The sequence below is a fragment of the Miniopterus schreibersii genome, assembly GCF_964146895.1.
Source record: "Miniopterus schreibersii genome assembly, chromosome: 6".
Lineage (NCBI taxonomy): Eukaryota > Metazoa > Chordata > Mammalia > Chiroptera > Miniopteridae > Miniopterus > Miniopterus schreibersii.
This window is the reverse complement of record NC_138107.1, coordinates 40,199,520-40,224,011: the sequence shown is the minus strand read 5'-3', so window position 1 is coordinate 40,224,011 and position 24,492 is coordinate 40,199,520. Positions and strand designations below refer to the sequence as shown.

Genomic DNA, 24,492 nt, shown 5'->3' with positions numbered 1-24,492 from the left:
TTATGATGAAAGTGATTGGGTTTATAGCCTTTCATTTTACACCTGTTATCTAAATCTTATTAAAATATGTCACTTGTTACTACCATTTTTTAAGAGATAATTCATAATCCCCCTAGGACAAACAAATAAGGCCGACAACCTTTTTATTGTATCATTTTTTGTTGTTTGTTTTTAATTTATCTTTATTGTTGAAAGTATTACAGATGGCCTCTTTTTTACCCCATTGAACCCCTCCACCCCGCATCCACCCCACTTCCAGGCCTTCCCTATAACAATGTTTGTGTCCATGGGTTATGCTTATAGACATATAAGTTCTTTGATTAATCTCTCCCCACCCACTCCCCCACCCCACATTCCCTCTGAGATCCCTCAGTCTATTCCATGCTTCTATGTCTCTGAATCTATTTTGTTCATCAGTTTATTTTGTTTATTACATTCCACATATGAGTGAGATCATGTGGTACTTGTCTTTCTCTAATTGGCTTATTTCACTAAGCATAATACTTTCCAGTTCCCTCCATGCTGTCCCAAAGGATAAGTGATCCCTTTTCACAGCTGCATAGTATTCCATAGTGTTAATGTACCACAGCTTTTTTATCTACTCATCTAGTGATGTGCACTTGAGAAGAATGTATATTCTGCAGTTTTGGGGTGGAATGTTCTGTAAATGTAAATTAAATACATCTGATCTAGTGTGTTATTTAGGGTCACTGTTTCCTTGTTGATTTTTTGTCTGGAAGTGAAATCAGTGGGGTGTTAAAGTCCCGTAGTATGATTGTCTTGCTGTCGATCTCTCATTTAAGTCTTCTAGAAGTTTTTAAAATAGATTTAGGTGCTCCTATATTGGGTGCATATATGTTTATCAGGTTTATGTCCTCTTATTGGATCAATCCCTTTAGTATTAAGTAGTGACCGTTATTATTTCTAGTTATAGTCTTCATTTTGAAGTCTATTTTATCTGATATGAGTATTGCTACCCTAGCTTCTTTTTTCACTTCCATTTGCATGGAAAATTTTTTTCCATCCCTTCACTCTCATCTTGTGTGAGTCTTTTGTTTTGAGGTGGGTCTCTTGTAGACAGCATATATTTGGGTCATGTTTTCTTATCCATTCAGCCACCCTATGCCTTTTTATTGAAGCATTTATTCCATTTACATTTAAGGTTATTATTGATGGATACTTATCTATTGCCATTTTAATTCTTTATGCCTATGTTTTTTTCCCTCTATTTTTACTTCTAATTACAACATTTTCTTTAACATTTTCTGCAATGCTGGTTTGGTGGTGATAAACTCCTTTAGCCTTTTTTTGTCTGGAAAGCTCTTTATTTTACCATCTATCTTGAATGATAGTCTTGCTGGATAGAATAGTCTTGGTTTCAGATCCTTGTTTTGCATTACCTTGAATACTTCATGACATTCCCTTCTGTCCTGTAGTGTTTCTGATGAGAAGTCAGCTGACATTATGGGAGCTTCTTTGTAGGTAACAGATTGCTTTTCTCTTGCTGCCTTTAATATTCTCTCTGTCTTGAATTCTTGGCATTTTAATTATGATGTGTCTGGACGTGGACTTCTTTGGATTATTCTTGCTTGGGATTCTCTGTGCCTCCTGAACTTGTGTGACTTTTTCCTTGACCAGGTTAGGGAAGTTTTCTGCCATTATTTCTTCAAACAGGTTCTCTAACCCTTGCTTACTTTAGACCTCCTCTGGCATTCCTATGATGTGAATATTGTTATGTTTCATGTTGTCCCACAGCTCCCTTGACTGTCCTCCTATTTTTAAATTGTTTTTTCTTTTTGGATCTCTGATTGAGTGATTTTCTACCCTGCCTTCTAATTTGCTGATCCAATCCTCAGCTTCCTCTAATCTGTTGTTTATTCCTTCCAATGTATTCTTTATTTGTGCTATTCATTCTTAATTTCCTTCATAGTTTTTATGTCTTTTTTCATGCTGTTGAGCATCCTTGCTGTCAGTATTCTGAACTCTATATCTGATAGATTGCTTATCTCCATTTCATTTAGCTCTTTTTCTGGAGACTTCTCTTGTTCTTTCATGTGGGGCTTTTTTTGTCTCCCCATTTTGGCTGCCTATTTAGGTTTGTTTCTATGTATTAGATAGATCTGTTAGGACTCTCAGTCTTTTTGGAGGGTTTCTGGTTAAGGCCAATATCAGATGCAGTTTGTGACTGGCTCTGAGTACCCTGTTTGGAGCTATCAACAACCCTTGGCTTGAAGTCTCCTCTGCTGGGGCTGGGTGCATTTAGACAGGACCAAGATGTGCACCAAAGTCTGCTTTTCTAAGGCCCGGGTCCAGAAGCAGATCAGGCAAAGACTCAAAGCACTCTGAGGTCTGCCTCTGGTGCAGGCTGATTAATTTGATTCTGTTAATGAGCCTCAGGCTGTAGAAACTCCTCTGGGTAGGGGAAGAGGTTTTCCAGAGGGTGGGGCAATTGCTTCCCCCACCAGGCAAAAGCAACAAAACTGTCTGTCTGAGAAAGATGTCCTCTGCAGTATGGGGGAATGACTTGGCACAGGAATCCAGAGGGGTGCCCTCTGAGCTCTATCTCTAGAGCCCACAACCCTAGATTCTCCTCACACAGCTCCAGTCCACTCTGCCCCCCTTCTGCCAGAGCCCAAGGTAAGTGGCTGAATACGAAACTTTGTGCTTTGGCTCTTTTAAGAAGGTGCCTGCATTTCCAGCTTTGTCTCTGTGGCAGACAGAAACCCTGCTGCTTTTCACAGCCAGATGTTATGTGGGCACCTTTCTCAGTTCTGGTGCTCTTGGCTGGGAAACCCAACCTGGGGTTTAGACCCCAGAGTCCTCAGTGGGAACTGCCCCCAGCTGAGATATCCCTCCAGACCTTCAACTGCTGTCTGTGGGAGCCTAGCCAGTCCTCTTGTGCCTCTAGTCTCTATGTGATCTCTGCTTTTCCTCCTTGGTTGTGAGGGTGCTCTCCAGCTCTTCTTCAGTTGCAGTTGATTGTTCAGGATGGTTTTTCTATATTTTAGTTGTAATTCCAGTTTGATCCCAAGAGAGTGTCAGTGTAGCTTCCACTCAGTCTGCTGCCATCTTTAATCTCTTATTGTATCATTTTGAAAATAATTATGTTTAGTGTGGAAAAATAGGAGTAAGATCTTACTTGCTTTCTTATTTAGAGTTAATACATTTTAGGAGATTTATTTTTCCTTTTCCTTAATTTTCTACATAGTTAACTGTTTATCTATAAAGAAGACATATTTTATGAGTTTTTCAGAACAAGGGACTTACCTTTGATTTTGTTGAATGCTTGATAGGGCCCTTTTAGGTATGAAAACTGAGTACTTACAGATATTTGTAACTGTGTGGTTGCAAGTAGATTTCACTGAATGTATGTAACTATATTCCAAAAGCTTATAGGTAAACAATTTAGTGAAGAAGATTTTTGGTTTATGTTGTCAGTTGTCCCTCCAAAAGAAAAATGTGGAATTCACTGTATTCCTTGAGGAAAGTTAATTTAAATGATTACTTTTAAAAATTCAGTGTTTTGAATTCTACTTACAATTCCTTCCCATTCTATGCATTTCTCCTTGAAACAAATTTGTCTTTCAAAATCGAGCATTTTGTCTTTGGTTATTGGTTGTAGTGTTCATTCAGAATATATTTATTGAGTTTTAGCCATGTATTAGGTACTAAACTGGGTTTGTGGGAACTCTAAAATATAATTTGGAAAAATAACCCATTTAATGATATTATTCACTTATTTTTCTAAGGTTTTAAAAAAATGGTCATTAGGTGTTGTAAATTTTTGAAAAGGTTTTGTCGGTAGTTCTACTAAATATATATTTTATTGATTGATGGTTTTTTTAGAGAGAGAGAGGAAGGGAGAGAGAGAAACATGGACTTGTTGTTCGACTTACTTATGCATTCATTGCTTAATTCTTGTATGTGCCCTGACTGGGATCAAAGCCACATCCTTGGCATATCCAGCTGACACTCTAACCAACTCAGCTACCTGTCCAGGGCCCTATTATATTTTTAATTGCTTGAAAAGTATACAATATAATTTTAGAATATAGAAAATTATAGAATATAGAAGGCTTTAATATTAAGTCTTAAACATTTAGTAATTTCTCAGGGACAGGTAGAAAATTAATCAGGCTCCCTCTTCACATTTTAAATGCATAACATTTTTAACATTATTTAAAATGTCACTATGAACTGGAAAAATAAAATATTTTATGGCCCTTTTCCTGCCATCTTCACCTGCTCACCTCTAAATTGTGATATTTTGTTTATTTAGATGAGAAGAAAGTTATGAGTATGTAAGTCTGCTTGGGCTGCCATTACAAAATACCATAGACTGTGGGTTTCTTAAATAATAGAAATTTAATTTTACATTTCTGGAGATTGGGAAGTCCAAGATCGGGGTGCTAGCACGGTAGGTGTGCTTGCATGACTTCTGTGTGCCAGTGCATGAGCAGAGAGAGAGAGAGATCTTTCTTCCTCGTACCCTCCCCTTCCTCCTCCTTTCTTTTTTCTCCCCTCCCTCCTTCTACTTCCACCAATCCTATTGGATTATGGCTCCACCCTTATAACCTTATTGAACTTTAATTACTTCCTAAAGGCCACATCTCCAGATATAGTCACATTGGAGGTTAAGGTTTCAACATAGGAATTTTAAGAGGACACAGTTCAGTCCATAGCAGTTGATGAGCTCTATTTAAAGAAAATGTGATGTAGACTTTTATAAAAGTCTGCACATATAAAATTAATCATTCACATTACAAAAGAGAAAGGAACTAGATGCAATATCTGTTGGCCAGGCATTTAATATACATTATCACATTTTATCATCCATCACAGTAACTGTGAGATAGTGTTATTCCTATTTTATAGGAGAGGGTATTGCAGCCAGAGAGTGATGAAGTTAGAATTCAAACTTGGATCTGTTTCTGTAGTCTTCATGTCCTTGTCAGTGTTTCCCCATGAAAGGAGCTTCTATTTCCAAAAGTAGTCACTTTTTGGATCCCTGGTGTATTTTAAAGATTTTACTTTGCACATTCCTTTCTATCTGTCTTTATGTAAAGAGTATCCTCTACTGCTTGAGCTTTCACATTTTGAAATGTGTTTATAGAAGCAGCTATCAGTATTTCTGATTGGGGGCATAAAATGACGTTAAACATATGGAAAACACTTTGAAATTTATAAAAAACATAACATTGTGTTATAATCATTTAGTTATAGATATCAGAAGATTCTGAGAAATGGTTGAAAGCAAGCACTTAAATTATCACTTATTGACTTACTAAAAACCATTAGATTTTATAATAGAATGTAAACAGAAGTCTGTTTTGACACTCTTAGCAGACTGTATAATGCTATATATACAAGTTGTAATTTCAGATATAGTCAACATTAGAATAAAAATGACTGAATGAGCAAATAAGTAAGTCTTGCTAGTCCACTGTACTGTACTTCCATTTCAGTGTATGTTCTCTTTTATGTATTTAGGAATATCTTTAACAGTGCTGGGCACACAAGAGGAGAAATCTTTAACCTGAGGCCTATGGGCTCCTAGAAGATTGTTGAATCCAGTGAAAAATAGTGTTTTTGTTTCACTAATTTTTATTAATTTGATATGTATTATTTTTTTCTATAAAATTATATTAAAGTATTGTTTCACTCCAGGTAATGGATGTGACTGTATTCCAACAAAACCTTATTTACATTAAGCAGTGGCAAGCAGGATTTGGCCCTCAGGCTATAGTTTGTTAATCCTGGTGTAGGACAAAAGGGGAAGAGAAGGGGGGATACTGTTAGAAGACTTGTAATCACCTTCATGTTAGGGAGTAGGGGAAGGAAGCTACAAAATTTAATCTTTGGAGAAAGGCAACCATCCTTCTTGGGGAAGAGTTAATTGGTCTTTTGGTTTTATAAGGGTTAGAATAAAGGATTCCAACTGCTCTGCAAAATAAAAAGGATGTTTTTGTTTGTTTGTTTTGTGTTTAGATAGAGAAATTATTTTGTTTTCTCTGGAGGAGATGATGCTGGAGAAAAGGACTGTGTTGCTTTTCATCTGAGTGAGGAGAGTGGCACAGAGGTATGAGAGGGAATTATGCACAGTTCATTCAGTTCAACAAATGTGTATTGAGCACTCACTATGTGCCAGTTTTAGATGATAGGGATACATTTGTGCCTTTATAAGTGTACATTCAAACTGAGGGAGACACAATAAACAAAATAAATAAATAAATAGTACAGTATATTAGAAAGTAAGTGTTCAGAGAAAAATAAACTGAGAAAGGAAATAGGGTGGTATAAGTAGAGGGTTGCAATTTTAAATAGTGTAGTATGAGACATTGAAGAAAAAACCTGAAGGAGGTGAGAAATCAGGACCATGCAGATATTTGGTGGCCCGTGTTCCAAGAAGAGAAATAAGCAAGTGCAAAGGTTTGACTTGGAGTATGCCTGTTTTGTAGGAAGAATAGCAAGATCAGTGTGGCTAGACATGGTGAGTGAGGTGAGATAATGGCAGAAAAATCTGGATATCACACATGTGAATGAACATTGTTGGAGAGAAAGTTAAGAGCTCAGTGTAGTTTTCAGAACAGCCTTAGAAGGTAGTGTTTTTGTTCTTAACATTATTTCATATATGTTTGTTTACTTGAAATTTCTCAGAGTTTTCATAGGTGCCATTTCCCATTTTTGATTGTCCAGAATTGGAACATCTTTATTTGGAGGAATTCCGAGGTTATTTGGAGAGAGGGCATTGATTTTCATGATGGAAGTCAAATGGCTGGGGTTAAATCCTCACTCAGCCTCTATCTTTATGAAAGATAGTTGAGCTCAGCTCCCTAGTTGCTCCCTTCAGAATGGAGGCACAAGCACAGCGAGAGGCCCCTGTGTATGTAGCTGCAGTGGAGGTGAATCCAGCAAGCAGGCTGTAGGAAGACTGTCCCTGAGGCAGGATTTTAGCCAGGCCTCACTTTCCTTACTTGTTCTCCATTTTCCAGGCCTGGCTTTCCATGCTTCTTGATGGTTCTGGGAACTAGCTAATGTCCTGATATATCTGTGCTTACAGACATTTTGTTTGTTTTGTAACCAAGAATCCTAATGAATAATGAGCCTGTAATTTCCTTTGTTGCTTTTAATATGCTAACCATCCTCATCATGGGTCAGAGTTAAATTGTTTTTGTACCCTAACTAGCTTATTTGTTGACTAACTTACTTGCTAACTTTCATGAAGTATTTTATTCAGGTTCTTAGAGGTCTTAGTACTACTCACTGGAGATTTGAGATCTCCCAATTTGTTATAAAAGTTTAAAGCTTCTCCTTTTGACTGCATTAGAGAGGAAAACTGATTCCTTTTGATTTGCTGTAGTCCTGTTTTATCATCATAAAAATTAGATTAATTATAATCTTTCATTTTCAAAATAATAGAGGACACAGAAGATGCTGGTTGTCTCAGGGCTACCCAGCTAATTATGTAGATCGTACCAGGGAACTGTTATGGGTTGATTCCTGTCTCTTGAAAATATGTTGAGATCCTGTTGAGATAGGGTATGTGGTGAAACAGCTGCAATCAATAAAAGCTACCGAAGATAGTAAGACAACCCCTCACCAGATTTATGGCTTAAAACTGGCAGAGACCAGCTCAATCCAACATAGTAACTAATTTCACCTCATGGTAACCCTAGCCTCATTATATGCTCATTGTAATACATTATTAGCATGCTAAACAACACATCTTGAGCTGCCATGATCGGAAACAGAAAGCCCACATAAGGAGACAGTATGGAGTTCTGAGAAATCTTCACCCCTTTCCCAGAAAGATCCTGAATATTCCTCTCCTTTATTGAATGCCCTAGCCCTCAGTTAAGTGAACCTCAATAAAGGAAGCAAAGCAGCTCATTCTCTGTCTCACTGCTTCACTAATAAACTCATTTTTACTTTAAACTCTATGCTGGCTTGTATTTGAATTCTTTCCTGCATGAAGCCAAGAGCCTACAGTGGGTTGCATACCAGGTTGCAGACCCTTGAGTCCCTGGACCAGGGAATGCCTGCATCACTGTGGCAGGGTTTCAGTCCTAAACCCTCAGTACCTATGAATGTGACTTTATTTGGAAATAGAGTTTTTACAAGATGATTCAAGTGAAATCATTAGAGTGGGCCTTATTCAATGATTGTCCGTATAAAAAGTGGAAATTTAGACACAGAATCAGACATATACAGAGAGAAACCAACGTGTAAAAGCACAGGGAGAATACCATCTATAAGGCAAGGAGTGCCTGAGCTTACTAGAAGAGATGCCTGCAACAGATTTTCCCTCAAGCCCTTGGAAGGAACTAACCCTGTCAACTTGCTCTCAGACTTCAAACCTCCAGAAATGAGGTAAATATCTGCTGTTTAAGCAACCCAGCTTGTGGCACTTTGTTACAGTAGCCCTATGAAATGAACCCAGGACCTTTCCTAATTATGGCAAGCCCAGCCATACATCTATGGGACTACATATACCCTGAGGTAGCAACTTCTTCTAGTGGACAGCTATTAGCAGCCTAAGCTTTCTTCTAAGAAACCCAGCTTACTGTTCCAGACTGCTGAAGGCAGCTCTGCCACCAAATGTATTTAATGTGTCTGATGGATCAAAGCCTATTGTGTCATCTGTATGCTTGAAGATTCTTAGCTGCACAACCAGTTCAGATAAATTAATTAAAATCCCCGACACTAACTTGGACATTTTTTATATTTAAGAAACCATTATAGGGCTCAAAACAGTTTCTATATCAGATTCTGTGTATGAAAGCCAGAAAAAATAGTAGTCTTATTTGGAATATTCTTACTTTTCTCACCTCCCACCTCCCTAAAAATTACATGCTTTTTTTTTTTTTTACAGTTTTGGGGTGAGAAGGGGGATGGGGAGGGTGATTGGACAGCAAGTGGCCTGTGATCAAGGGAAATGATATCTGTAATAAATTGTCAGAGTTTTCCTTTAGTCGTATTGTCTTGGGTTATAGGTGTAGAAATACCTATAGAAGAAATAACTACCAAAGACAAAGAGCTTATCTTTAATTTTATTGTTTGGAATCTGCAATTGCAAAGTATTTTGAGGTCATTTCTTAAACCACTGCACGATACACGCACACATATTTAGGAAACTTTTAAAAATGTTCTTTAAAGTTTGTGCTCCAGTAGAATTTATCCTATTTTAATGGACTAAGTGTAAAAAATATACCCCAAATGCACTTCTGATTTTCCCTACAATCTTATTGACATTATTTATAGCTAATGTGTATATACATAGAACTAAGGACATTATTTTACTGCAGCAGCCTTTATAAAGAGCTTATGAAAAGTATATTTTCTGTCAAGAGTACTTAATATTTGTAAACATTAAGAAACATATTCCCTCTCCAAACCTCTAGCTGCTGTTTGCTTACTATTTTTTAAATGTTTTATTTATTTATAAATCCTCACCTGAGGATATTTTTTCCATTGCTTTTCAGAGACAGTGGAAGGGAGAAAGTGGGGGAGAGAGGAGAGAGACATCAATGTGAGAGAGAAACATTGATTGGTTGCCTCCTGCACATGTCCTGACCAGGGCTGGGGATCAAGCCTGTAACCAAAGGTAAGTGCCCTTGTCCAGAATCGAACCCAGGACCCTTCAGTGCATGGGCTGATGCTCTAACCACTGATCCAAACTGGCTAGGGCCTATTTTAACTTTTTAATAAGTATAAATTTTTTGGAAATGTGTATATATCACAAAGTATAGCTCAGTGGATTTCACATACTGAACAAGCCTGAGTGATCAACGACCAGACACAGACATGGAATATTATAGCACCTCAGAAACTCCTCCCATACTCCCATATGGTCCACATAAGTTTCTGTTTGGTTTTATTTTGTGGCCGTAGATTCTCTTTTAGGTGCTCACTATTTTTTAAGGTGAAGGTTTTACTTTTCATTGGCTCATCAATGCTGAGCAGTTTCACATGCTCCCACAACCGCCTTTGGGCACGAATCATCTCATCTGTCTGGGTATTTCCTGAGCACCTGCTCAGAGGGGCTCACTCCTAGGTAGGAGTTCTCATATCCAGACTTGAGACTGACTTAAAAGTGACTGTTCTCATTTGGAGGCAGAGCTGACTTCAAATTTCTGTTGTATACTGTTTTTAAAAATCAACCCTTGTCTCCCCTCTAGGTTTTCCATAACTAGGGGAGGGAGTGTGTGTGTGTGTGTGTTTATGGTATGACTAGAATAAGTGCCGTGCTTGCACTTGCTGGGGAGGGACGGTTGCAAGTTTGGACTTACACATTGTCTTAGAAGGTTCTCTTCTCATGGCACCTTAAAGTTAAGAAGAGAGGAAAGAACATAGAAGCAGAACTGATGGAATCTCATAAATTATTAACAGTTAATACCATGTGTCAGGCACTATGCTGCTACTCTAAGGAAATATTTGTTTAACAAATCTATGTCCTTTAGTTCTCTAATGAAAATTGGTCCTGGGTGCCCTGTCCTTCCTTTCCCTTCCTCCCTGCCCCTTGACTTGATCTGTCCCATTATCTGCTACATCATTTGTTCCTTGACTCATCCAAGGAACATAGGTGGCACAGGAAAGGATACTACCCTGTGGCTTAGTCCTTTCAACTTGCTATAACGACAGGGCTAAAAAGGGAAAAAATAGAGACCAGAAATAAAGCAGAGATTTGTCATCCAGGAATAGAGGAGACCATTAAGTATTCTGAACAGCTTAAAATTTGAATATGTAAACTAAAGATGGTTGGCCTTCCTCTCTTAGGGCTCATTTTAAATTCTTTTCCTGTGTGTTCACTAAGTTGTCGATTCTGAATGGTGATGTCAGTGTCTTCATTTGTGATCTTCTAAGCTCAGCTTCTAGGAGCCTCTGAAGATGGTCTGTGCCATTACAAAGAAAGTTCCTAAAAGGCAGACTTGAATCTCACTTGAGAAAAAACACAGTTTCACACATTTATGGCAAGGAGAGTTTTGGGCTATTGGTATAAAACAATGATTATTGCCAAAATTGAGAGAAACATTAGAGAAAGGTTTCCATGGAAACGAGTTCCTGCAGAAAACATGATCCGACCTTCAATTGCTGGATAAATTACTTTCATTTTTGAGATGTACTGAGAAACCACGCTGATATCTTGGTCACCTAGAAAAATATGGACATTATTTTAATTACAGAAAAGGTATCAATTAATAGAGAGGGGACAAGATGCATTTCTCCAAAGTCCTTTGTAGTTACAATTGGGAAGATACTAATTTCATCAGCAAAGGTAGTGTCACAGAAAACAAGAAGAGTGGTGATCATAAGTGCCAAGAATTTGGTTGTTTTTTTGTGTTCCGGGTGTGAATGTGCCCATTGTTCAATACTGGATAATTGGGGGAACAGAGTCATCTCAGCTCAAGATGACTCAGGAAAGAGGTGTTGACATCATTGCCTTTAAACCACTCTAGAACGAGGGCTGTAGGGAACTGGGTCAAGAGAAATTAGTTGAGACATACAAGTGGCTTCCTTTTGCTTGCTTCCTCCAGAGTCATTTTCACATAATTGCTAGAGAGGCAATGGAGACTTCATTTTCAAAAGAGGAGAACTGATAAGGAAATACGAATTGCCTACTAGGACAAACCCATAGGAACCTGACAAACTTTTATTTTAAAAATACCACTCTATAAATCATATATCTGCTAAGGGGTTAATAGTAAAAATATATATAGAACTCATACAACTCATTGGAAAAAAAATCTGATTAAAATTGGGCAGAGGATTTGAATAGACATTTTTCCAAATATACATGGATGGCCAACGGGCACAAGAAAAGATGCTCAACATCACTAATCATCACAGAAATGCAAATCAAAACCACAATGAGGTATCACCTCACACCTATTAGAATGGCTACTATCAAAAAGACAAGAAATGTGTTGGTGAGAATGTGGAAAAGGGAAGCCTTGTGCATTGTTGGTGGGAATATAATTGGCAGAGCCACTAATGGAAAACCTTATTGCTGTTCCTCAAAATATTAAAAATGGAACTACAATATGATCCAGCAGTTCCACTTCTGAGTATTTATCCAAAGAAAATGAGAACACTAATTTAAAAAATATGCATCCCAGAGGTGAAAAACAGAAAGGGGTTACAGTATTATTTCCAGTAGCCATGAAAAAGAAGCAATCTAAGTATCCATCAATGGATGAATGATTAGAGAAATTATGACAAATGTATATACAGGTGGGGCAAAAGTAGGTTTACAGTTGTTTGTATGAAAAATATTACAATAATACAAGAATAAACTGCGTTTCAAAGGATACAACTGTAAACCTACTTTTGCCCCACTCTGTGTATATACACTATTCAGCCATAAAAAAAATAAAAAATGAAATCTTGCTGTTTGGGACAACACAGGTGATCTTGAGGGCATTATGCTGCATGAAATAAGTCAAAAAAGACAAATACTGTATGATTTCACTTGTATGTGGTACTCGAACAACAACAAAACCAACCCAATAAGTACTGAGAACAGATTGGCGGTTACCAGAGGCAGGGGGGTGAGGGGTGGGAGAGATGGGTGAAGGGGATCAAAATGTACAAATGTCCAGTTATAAAATAAGTCTTGGGAATGTACAATCCAGTACGGTGACTAGTTAATGCTGCATTGCAATGAGAGTAGATCTTAGAAGTCCTCATCACAAGAAAAATAGTTTTTTATAACTGTGTGGTGATGGATATTAACTAGACTTACTGTGGTGATTTCACAGTGTATAATAAAATCAAATCATTATACACCTGAAACAAATGTTATATGTCAATAAAATCTCAGTTAAAAAAATCACTCTAATACTTAAAAAAGAACCCCTCTCTGAGTCTCACCTCTGGGAAGACATTAGAATCACTGGAAGAGAGTTTTCTCCCAACCCAATTAAATTATAATCTCTTGAAAGTTGGGGACAAGGTATTGGTATTGAATTTAAAATGCTCCCCTAGTGGTTCTAAGGTACAGGCAGGGTTGAGAGCCGTTAGGGCCAAGGCTTCCTCGGCCTTCTGTGTGAGTTCCTTCTTTCCAGCACCCATCAGTCTGGGCCTGGTTCTGCACAGCCATTGGCCTCTTTGTCTCACGGGGGGCTGATGGCTGTGGGCTAAAGAGAACGCCTTTCTAAACTTGCCTTTATACCTTATGTCATGGAATGGACAGAAGTAGCCAGTGCCTTTTTCCCCAGAAAGAGCGGCCTCCTTTGCCCTGACTCTGTGCTCCACCCGCCTTGGAACAGTCAGCTGGACTGGCAGGTCTACCACGGCAAGGCTGAGGAGGAAGCTGGCTGAGCTCCATCCTGAAGATTCAGAGAAGCTGCGTGTGTGTCTTGTGAGCACACTGACTTCTGCCCTGGAGAGAGGACGGGGCAGTGTATCTCTCAGTGGACTTTATGCACATGAGGTGGTTCTCAAAAGGATTTTTGGTGTACCATGGCCCTAAATGCTGACAAAAATACTGACTGGATCAAGTGTGGCTCCCATAACATCGTGCTCCACCTACGCACTGTGCTGAAATGGCAGGGTCGTATCCCATGCACTCCTTGACCCATTCACACTAAACGCTTCTTTTAGAAAGTTGAGATGATTTACTGTGATGATTTTCCATGTCCGACCTAAAGTTCTAGAGGTACATTTTTTTCTAAAAGTGCAAAATTCATTTTTTACAATTTAAATAGATGTTTATATGTCCATAAAAGAGTTTTAAAACATTTTTGATTTAAAAATGCATTTTCCCTGGCCTTGGGTGGCTGGGTACATGTACTGGGAAGGGACAGGCATATGTATCCCCAGTGCTGTGTGGCTGTATCCTGCACACAGGGCAGGGAGTTGGCAACAGGGGACAAGATCTGGCTTCTGCCTTCACCGTCCTGGCATCATGAGTAGCTCCCCTCTTCGGGCCAGCACTGTTCTCAAGTACCTTTGGGATATGGAGAAGAACAGGCACTTGTGCTTACCTGAGTTATATTGTAGTGCCTCTTCTTTTAACATCTGGTATCCATCGCCACCATTGGCAAGGAAGTTTGGGAGGACTACCTTATATACCTCATCCATTCTGAGAGGCTCGTAACTGGGCACTCGACACCGGGTGCAAAGAACATCTAGTTTGACCACTCTGTCCCAGGGTTTTCGGGAAAGGTCATACACCACGTGAATTCCTAGAAAAGAAATGAGTCTGTTTTCACTGGATCCAAAGGGAAATTTCTGTTTTCTAAAAAAGAGATGTTGGCCAAAATCTAGAATTGGGACACGGCTTGGTTTTCATTTAGTTTGAGCCTGAGTGAAATTTCAGCAAGGAAGTTGAAGTGACATTGCAGCTACCGTTTCCTGGTTAGGGTGAGTCCTCTGGGAGAGCTGAGAACCACGGGGAGGAAAATTGGCTCTGGCTCAGAATGGGCAAGGAGTGACTCTGCGGGGAAAAACCACATCTTTTTAAAATTCCGAATGAATTGATACAGCAACTTGGTTCAACAGCTTTGGAAAATGAGAAATAGAAAAAGGCACAGGACATTTGTTACAATTTTGAAGACTACAAAATGGTAATAATTTGGCCTTGGGCGACTTCCACAAAACATACAACTATCAGGCACCATGCTAGAGCATCAAAGCCTGCTGTTGCCTCTATACTCTCCTGGAAACATGCAGAATGTTTGGGTCACCCCACAGACAGCAGGCCCAGGCCCCACCACCTTCTGCAGCCCGTCAACCCCAACAGTAGAGGGAGAATGCCACAAAGCAGTCACGCCCATCGAGCGGGGGCCCACCAGCTGCAGTTAAAAAAAACGCCAGGATGTGGTTTCAAGATCAAATAAGAATATTAATTTAAAGGTTAATTCATTGGACTGTGGAATTCTTGATAAAAGTATTTCAGAAGTCCTTGGCAATTTCGAGAGCATTTCTTTTCATTCAATGTTCACTGGAATTTGTGCAATGAGCAGGGTAGGTTTTCTTCATTCAGAGACTTTGAAGACTTGTCCCCAGTCACAGTGGAACCATAACCACTGTGGGGGTGAGGCCAGGGTTGGAGCCCTACCAGAACACATGCCCAGTTTGAACCCCTTAGCTTCAATGATCAAGTGTGTCTGTGCAGCAGGCTGCCCCCCACAGAAATGATCCCTGTTAATAACTGATTGGATGCTGCATGCCTTTGAACCTCTGAAGGTTCCAGACGCTTATGACTAGAACACAGAAGGGATTTTTTTATTTTACAAGGAGTATGGAATGTTTAGACTAAGATTTTAATAGAAAATATTTCACAGAGCTGATCTGCTTAGAGGTTGGAGGGCCTGCTCCTGCAGAGGGTCCATCTGATGTCCCAATCAGACTCGGTAAATACTGCCCACTGCCAGGCCCTTGGGGCTTTGACACTGACCTGATCTTCGTGGTCTAGGAGTCCATGTGCATTAAAAGACTGCACCAGTGTTGGCTTGTGGAAACCTGAACAAGCCTGGCCAAGAGGTCCTGATGAAGAGGGAGCTAAGCCAACCAGTAGGATATCTCACCTCACCCGGAGGTGACTTACCGCCCACCTGCAGGAACTCTCCAGTGGACTGGCCGTAGCGGTGCACACTGTGCTCAAAGGCCTTCTTCAGGGTGGAGCCTTTTAAGTCGACCAAGTCAAAGGTGCCTCCAAAGGGTAACACAGCAGCCAGGCTCTCCCAAGTGATCGTGCCTGAGGGTAGTCACAGATGAGGCAAGAAGGAAAATATCTTGAGAATGAGCTTACCCCAAGACCAGTTTTCTTTCGGACTGGTGGAGGAGGTGAGGGGGATGCAGGTCAGCGTCAGCTCTGTCTAAGGGGTTCCTGACACTTAGGGAGGGAATAGATTCAAGAGGCCTTTGGCTGTGCCCTCCACCGCTGAGCAAGATGGCAGGAGATTATGAAAGGCTGTGGCTCCGCAATCACCTGTGCTTTGCCCTGGGTCTCCTGGCTTGAGGCTGAATCTGCAGTGAGTGTTAAGCACTGCTTAGGTCCTCCAGAGGGGCAGTATTCCCTGCCGCCCATCCCTGATTGAAACAATGACATGAACTTGGGGCTTACACCATAACCGACTGGTTTTGACTGTATATCAGGGAAGACAGCCAGAGTGTCTTGAGTAGCTGTCTAGCTGCTTTATTTCACCCTATAATATAACCCTGGATATCTGTAAATGCACTACAAAGACTTAATCCAGTGGTACATTTTCCAGCACAGAAGACAATTTTGCCTTCCCCTTTCCAGATATCAGCATGGAGGCTGTCAATATTTTCCAGAAATTGGCAAACTTTGTGAGTCAGAAGTTTAGATCAAGCTTGGGTTCCACTAACCCTAGCCTATTGCCTCTGTGTGCAAATACATATGAGAACGCACGTGCGTGCGTGCGTGTGTGTGTGTGTGCACATGCCCTCTGGGTAGGCACTGACTTGAGTAGCAGTTAACTTCAGCTGAAGGGACTGACCCTGTGGTACATGGCTGGCAGCAGAGCTCAGCTGAGGCTGCTGTGGGCAGGTCAGGGAGAGAACACCGGCCCGAGGACCCCGAGCCTGGGGGGCATACCGTTGTTCCGCTCATCAATGGGAGACCGAATGCCACCACCATTCAAAATGCACATGGACACGTGGCTCCAGGACATTTCATCCAAGTGTCTAAGGTTGTTGTTAATCTGCAATGGTAGCATGAGTTTCCATTAGTTATTCTGGGTCTTCTTCCTTAGGATCAGTTCCAGGAATGTGGTTGGATTTACTGAGGAAACAAAGCTGCTTCTCCCCTGCTCCCGTGTTCCCAGAGATCTCTCAAGTATGATCAGAACTAGCTTTATGCTCTGAGAAGCAAAAATAACATGTAGTGGCCAGTCCTGTGCTCTCAGTGGGCCTCATTGAAACTGGCGCTTATGGTGTCAGGATGGGGCCTCCATGCAGACTGGCCTGGGTGCTGCTGCTCCAGGGAAGGCCCCACCCTGGCTCCTGAAGGTGGGACCTGAAAGCCTTTTAACTCCAGGCCTGGGACCAACAAGAACCCTGGCCTGCAGGTCTGCATCCCCAGCCAATTCACACACTGGCCATTTTGAAGGCCCAGAGACAGCCTCCTGAAACTGGGGAGAACCCGCTGCATTCTTACTTTTCTTTTACAAAATATATGTTAAGTTACAAGAAATAAAATTAGTACATTCTCATTTGGAAAAAAAAATTAGTGCAAAACCTCACGTTTTCTTACTCTTGCCCCAGTCTCCTAACGGAGAGGTAAGCACTGCTTACAGTCGGGGGCTTTTCCCCCAGGACCTTCCTCTTCCCCTGCAGCATGGATCTTACCTTGGAAAGTGTGAACACTGTCATTTATTTGGCAGACGTTTATTGGGTGTGGCTATGTCCAAGGCACCATGCAGAGCACAGACCAAGAAAGGGCCCCCTGGGGGTGGGCTCTGAGTCTGACCGGGGAGACGTTGGCTCAGCATAGGCCCAGAAGGCTGCTGTCGCAGTCTGCCCACAGACAGATGGACAGAGGGGTGCTTTTCATGGGTGATCTTGCTCAGCCGCAAGATTTATCATCACTATACATGTGTGTTGTCATTTTCTACTTGTGAAGGAGGTTCCAGTCCCACGAGATCTAGTTCTCTGGAGTCAAGAGCTCAGACCAAGGAAATACAGTCTGGCCAAGTTAGGCCCAGGCAGATGTGTTTTATCTGCTATGTCTACATCTTCAGAGCAGGAGAGTTTGTGTATTCAGATCTTACAGGAAAAGCAACACCCAAAATTCAGACACCCGAAAATGAATACCTTACAATAAAGGCTTCGGTTCTTGCCAGTCAAAATGATGGTCAGCTGGTCTAGTTCCACACCTTCCCAAGGTGCTTGGTACGAATCCATGCCCAGCTTTTGTCTGGGCACTAATTTTGTTTTAAATGCTCATTTCTGTAACTGTCAGGTTGTCCTCCTTGCATCTTTCCTCCCTCCATTCTTCCCCCTCCTGCCCCTCCCCTGGCCCAGGCCTTGCCTCCTGTGGACCACTCACCATAGCGTCACAAATCAGGTTGCCCATGTTGCACTCTCTGAAGCGGCATGACTGACTGGAGCCATCCAGGTAGACAACTGTTTTCCCCAATTCCTGGGAAGAATAATTATCTAATTTTATCCGCCATTTGTTAATGTCTGCTTTTATGTTTTTATCTAGAAGAAAGCAAAATACATAGATAACCAAAAAAAAAAATCAGTCTGTAGTTAAAGCCCATCTCACACTGGCCTAAATTTTGAGGAAGGAATCAAACATCATTTCGCCTACCTGTGTGAGTATACACTTCTTTACTGTATTTATGTACATTTTGTTTTGACTATGACATTTCCTTAGGAGCCCTCTATTCTCTTTCCTGATACTAAAACCCAGAATGAATCATAATTTGAAGACATGCTGAGTATCTGAACATCAGTTCACATCTCTGTAAGTACCTGTTGTCCCACCTGGGATAGTGCTGGTGGTTCTGGTGGGTGATGAAAGGCCCAAGGGCAAGTACAAAGGCCTGCTGAGGCCCTGCTCTCTGTGCAGTGCCGGCCCCTCCCTCTGGCTATTGAGAGGTCTGTGCTGTGACCATCGCCCTTCAGGACACTGTGGCCCCTCACTGCCCATCCTTCCCTGATCTGATCACGTTAAGCGGTAGATGCAGGTGAGGAGAAGCGTAGGCATGTGTTCATGTATATACTATATGAAAATGGGTGACATAAAATGTATTTTTACTCTGTATCCCAGACAAAAAAGGGAGAAAGACATTCCCTCATTTGATAAATAAAGAAACTGAAGCCCAGGAGACTGGGCCACTTGCCCCAGGCACACTGCTGCTGGGATTGGGGCCAGGGCTGGAGCCCAGCTCTGCACAGTGTGAACCCCTCTGCTTCAGTCGTCAGCTCTCCTGTGCACACGAGCTGACAGTGGCTTTCCCATGCCAGGGCAAAGCTTGAAAAAGCACGAGAGGTAGTGAGTGACAGTGTCTGATGCTAAAAGGACTTGAAGATGCAAATGGGGACTTGTGGCATTTGGGTGTGTTTTAAATCTCTTTATCCATGAAAATGATAAACTCAGGGAGAAGCCCAGTTCTTAAAAAGTATTATAGTCTTGTCCTGAAATATTAATAAAAAAAGGGAGGAAAAGATTCAGCCATCTAATGTTTGGATTAGTGGGACACCACCCTGAGTTCCAATTACCTTCAGGAATGCTGCTGTTGAGAAGAATGGGGTTTCCGTGCGAAGTGATGACATTTCCTTTTGCATCAAACTCAACCTTCAGATAGCCTAAGTATTTGCCAAATGCGTAGGCCTGGACCACGGGAACCTTCCGTCCGTCATCGGAGGTGACTATGAATGGGTAGTTCCCAGCCGGCACCTCTTTGGAAGGTGGGTTGCCTAGAATAAAAGGGCCAAAGCTGATCAAATCAGCCCTTGTACATGACTGGCTGCAGGCCAGCAGGCCACTGGCCAGATGACAGTGAATTCTGAGCTGATGACTTGCCAGCCACTGCTCTACACAGCTGGTCTTACAGAGCCCGCTGCGGTGCCTGCCCGTGTGTCCGAATGCCTCTTTAGCACACAAATCCTTCCATTCCTGACTCACAGGCATTTGCTAAGCTCTTGCTCAGTCCAGGGCACTGGGCCTGGTGCTGCGGGGACGCAAAGATGCAAGACTGCTGAGATGATCCTGCCTCCACCCTGACCCTGGCCGCTTTCTCACTAGTCACCTCACTGTACTTTAGTTTCCTCACCTGTAAAATGGGTGAAATAATTCCTACTTCACAAGGCTGCTGAGAGGATTAAGTGTCTAAAACTCCCTAGCACAGTGCCTGGCACATGGTAGATACTCAATAAATGTATATTTTCTTCTCTTATGAGGTGATGGCAACCTCTAGAAATGCTAGACACACACTCCAAATCTTAGGATCTTTAATGGAACATGAACAGAAATGACAAACGGCTGTCTTCAGGTTTTGCTGTTAAATCCTGTGTCCCCTAAGGTGACTTTTGGAAGAGCCACATTCACCCCGCTGGCTAACCTGCACACACAGTACCCATCCCAGCCAGACAGCACGCAGTGGTTCTGCTGACTTCTCTCTTAAAGGGGAGACTGTCAGAGCCACTCATCACTGGAGGCTGAGAGGCCCGCCCCACCACTGCCTCCTGGACATGTGCCTGCATGAGAGCTGAGGGCAAGGCCACCAGACCCTGGTCCCTGGCCTCACACCGCTAGGCACGTTTCTGTAACTGCACCCCTCCTTCAGGCATGCTGTGGTTCATATCTTACCTCCTCAGACACAGTGACTTAGTTTGGCTTGTTTTGATTGAACAGATACCCTTGACCAGCTACTATTTTAATCACCTCCATGACCACAGCCACATGCAGTCCTTCCTATCAGATGTTAGAGGGCCCAGGGAACTTCAGCACACACTGCTCATTCTCATGGACCAGTTATGAGAGTCAGCCAAGAGCCAAGCCTGGGGCTATATCTCATTAAATACTCCAAGACGCTCAGGAGGCAGGTCCTATTCTTATCCCCAATTCATAGACTAGAAGATTGATTGTCACAGGCAGGTGCCCAAGGTCACACAGCTGGTATGTGAAGAAAGGCACATTGGAAAGCAGGGCTGTGAGAAACTGCAGCTCCTGTTCTATCCACACCCAACACAACCTTCAGTGAGCTGTTCTCACACAGCCTGCAAAAGCTGGATGCCTAAGGCGACTTACCAAGCCAGATGCAAGCCCAGGGGCGGCACCTCTGTGCCTTAAGCTGTTTCTGGGCTTGTCTTTACATCTAAGATGAGCTGCAGTGAATGTTATGGAAAACCTGCCCCTGCTCTGCTCCTGTGCCAAGAGCCCCCCCCTCCAGCTCAGTAACCACAGAGCAGAAGTGCTGCAAAGTCAGGAAGGAGCTGCTGCCAACCTTAATTTCCCATTTTCTTGCTCCCTCTGGGGAAAAAAAGAAAAGAAAAATAGTCTTGGTATTTTATTCTTATAAAAGCACCTGATCTGAGATGCAGTGCAGGCCTTGTCCCATCTCCATTTGCAGTGTGCAGTTTTATGGGCTATGACAGTTATAGGTGACATGAAGCAGTGCACAGTAGCAGGGAAGAGTACCACTCTCATCATCATCATTCTGTTCTGTGCTGGTCCTCCTTTGGGCAAGCCTGGAATCTGCTTTTTACTTCAAGGATCAGGGGGTGTGGCAGCCCCCTCCCACCTTCTCAGCTGGAGAGGGTACAGTAGGTGGTTCTCTGAGCCCTGGGAAGCTGGGGGGTGCAGTTCCCAATGTACCCACAAGGTGGCGCAGAACACACGTCCAGGAGGAAGCAGCACTAAATCAGTTTCAGAAGCGAAGTCGCAGTTTCCTGGAAACCCAAGAAAGGGACAAGCCTGACTTTTTAAAGCCTGTATTCTCCTGCCTTCCACAGACATATCTGAACTTGAACAGAATGTAGAAGTTAGAAATCTGACGATCGGTTAGATGCCTCATCCGATTAGCACGCCCTGTAGAAACAGGAGCTATGAATCCCAGCTCCCATCTGGCAGGAAACACTCTCTAGGACAGGAACTCTGTGATGTTCCTTTTCTTAGAACAAAAGACGGGTCCTCTGTGTCTTAAGTGGACTTAATCAGATACCGGGAGGACACTGCCCATGTGACTAATCTCTGCCTCCTCCACAGCTGAGCGCTTTCTGCTCCTCCTCAACTTGGCAACCCCAAAAAGCCATGGGCAGAGAGAACAATCCCAGGCTTCACATTTTCCACACCATTCTATTATATGCTCTTGCCTCCTTTGTCAAATATTAATGGACTATAAAGACATGAGTTTATTTCTGGGCTCTCTGTTCTGTTCTATTGATTTATATGCCTGTTCTTGTGCCATTACCAGGCTATTCTGATTACAAAGGCCTTGTAGTATTGTTTGATATCAGGTAGTGTGGAACTTCCAACTGTGTTCTTCTTTCTCAAGATTGCTGAGGCTATTTGAGGTCTTTTGGAATGTAAATTTTTGGAATATTTGTTCTAGATCTGTGAAATATGTGATTGATATTTTAATAGGAATTGCATTGGGTCGTATGGATATTTTAATGATATTAATTCTTCCAATCCATGAACCCAATATATGCTTCTTTTTTTTGTACAGTCCTTAATTTCTTTCTTCAGTGTCCTGTAATTATACGAGTACAGATCTTTTACCTCCTTGGTTAAATTTATTCCTAGGTACCTTATTTCTTTGTTGTTGCAATAGTAAATGGGGTTGTTTTCTTAGTTTCTCTTTCTGATAGTTCATTATTAATGTATAAAAATGCCACCAGTATTAATTTTGTATCCTGTACTTTCCTGAATTCATTTATTAGATCTAGTAGTTTTTTGTGTGTGGAGTCATTAGGGTTTTTTAGGTTCAGTATCATGTCATCTACAAATAATGACAGTTTTACTTCCTCCTTTCCAATTTGAATGCCTTTTATTTCTTCTTCTTGTCTGATCGCTGTGGCTAGGACTTCCAGTATTATGTTGAATAAGAGTGGTGAGAGTGGACAACCCTGTCTTGTTCCTGTTCTTAGGGGAAATGTTTTTAGTTTTTGCCCATTGAGTATGATGTTGGCTGTGAGTTTGCCATATATGGCATTTATTATGTTCAGGTATGATCCCTCTATTCCCACTTTTTTGAGAGTTTTTATCATAAATGGGTGCTAGATTTTATCAAATGCTTTTCCTGCATCTATTGATATGATTATATGATTTTTGTCCTTCATTTTGTTTATGTGATATATCATGTTTATTTATTTGTTCATTTATTTATTTTTAGAGAGCATGGAAGGGGGGAGACACTGAGAGAGAGAGAGAAACATCAATGTGAGAGAGACACTTGAGAGAGACACATCGATTGGTTGACTCCCCCACCCACCCCTCCACCCCAGCATTGAACCTGCAACCCAGGCATGTGCCCTTGACTGGGAATCAAACCTGAGACCCTTTGATGCACAGGCCAATGCACCAGCCAGGTCTGTATCATGTTTATTGATTTGTGAATATTCTACCAAGCTTATATCCCCAAATAAATCCCACTTGATCGTGGTGTATGATCTTTTTAACATATTGCTGGATCTGGTTTGCTAATATTTTGTTCAAGATTTTAGCATCTATGTTCATCAGGGCTACTGGCCTATAATTTTCTTTCTTTGTAGTGTCTTTATGTGGTTTTGGAATTAAAATAATGCTGGTCTCATACAAAGAGCTTGAAAGTCTTCCCTCTTGAATTTTTTAGAATAGTTTGAGAAGGAGAGGTGTTAGTAAATCTTTGAATGTTTGGTAAAATTTGCCTGTGAAGCCATCCATTCTAGGACTTTTGTTTGCTAGGAATTTTTTATTACTGTTTCGATGTCATTAGTTGTAATCAGTCTATTCAGGTTTTCTGATTCCTCCTGATTGAGTTTTGGAAGATTGTGTATTTCTAAGAATTTGTCCATTTCACCCAGGTTGTCCAGTTTGTTGGCATATGGTTGTTCATAGTATTTTCTTACAATCCTTTGTAATTCTGTGGTGTCAGTTGTTACTTCTCCTCTTTCATTTCTGATTTTTTTTGAGGGGAGGGTCCTCTGTTTTTTGTTGATGAGTCTGGTTAAAGGTTCATCAATCTTGTTTATCTTTTCAAAGAACCGGCTCTTGGTTTCTTTGATCTTTTGTATTGTTTTTTTAGTCTCTATGTCATTTATTTCCACTCTGCTTTGATCTTTATTATTTCCTTCCTTCTACTTCCTCTGGGCTTTGTTTGTTGTTCCTTTTCTAGTTCTTTTAGGTGTAGGGTTAGATTATTTAAGATTTTTCTTGCTTCTCGAGGTAAGCCCGTAATGCTACAAACTTCCTTCTGAGGGTTGCTTTCTCTGTGTCCCGTAGATTTTGTGTTGTTATGTGTTCATTTTCATTTGTTTCCAGGTAACTTGATGTCTTCCTTGATCTCATTGTTAACCCATTCATTGTTTAATAACATGTTATTTAGCCTCCATGTGTTTGAAAGTTTTTCAGTTTTTTATTGTGGTTGATTTCTAGTTTCATACCATTGTGGTCAGAGAAGATGCTTGAGATTATTTCAGTCTTCTTGAATTTATTAAGATTTATTTTGTGTCCTAACATGTGGTCTGTCTTTGAGAATGCTCCATGTACACTTGAGAGGAATGTGTCATCTTCTGCTTTGAGATGAAATGTTCTGTAAATATCAATTAAATCCATCTGATCAGTGTGTCATTTAAGGTGGCTGTTACCTTGTTGATTTATCATCTGGAAGATCTATCCAGTGATGTCAGTGGGGTGTTAAAATCCCCTACTACGACTGTATTGCTGTCGATCTCTCCCTTAATGTATTAGATTTGCTGTACATATTTAGGTGCTCCTATGTTGGATGCATATATGTTTACAAGGGTTATATCCTCTTGTTGGATCAATCTCTTTAGTATTATGTAGTGACCTTCTTTGCCTCTGGTATGCTC

The 24,492-nt window shown here is 41.3% G+C and overlaps 1 protein-coding gene across 2 annotated transcripts in view; it reads right to left on the bottom strand.

Moving 5' to 3' along the window:
• Positions 1-8,874: 8,874 nt before the first annotated feature.
• Positions 8,875-24,492, bottom strand: part of NT5E (5'-nucleotidase ecto) — a 40,735-nt gene continuing 25,117 nt past the window's right edge. Inside the window, exons 4-9 of one of the 2 annotated variants that reach the window (XM_081140560.1) lie at positions 19,198-19,395; positions 18,017-18,171; positions 16,565-16,670; positions 15,551-15,700; positions 13,986-14,186; positions 8,875-11,151 (exon numbers count right to left, since the gene is read on the bottom strand). In XM_081140560.1, coding sequence (XP_080996686.1) covers positions 10,988-11,151; positions 13,986-14,186; positions 15,551-15,700; positions 16,565-16,670; positions 18,017-18,171; positions 19,198-19,395 — 974 coding nt within the window. In that variant the 3' untranslated portion in view covers positions 8,875-10,987. The remainder of the gene's footprint in view (positions 11,152-13,985; positions 14,187-15,550; positions 15,701-16,564; positions 16,671-18,016; positions 18,172-19,197; positions 19,396-24,492) is intronic. The other variant, XR_013999040.1, reaches the window with a different exon arrangement.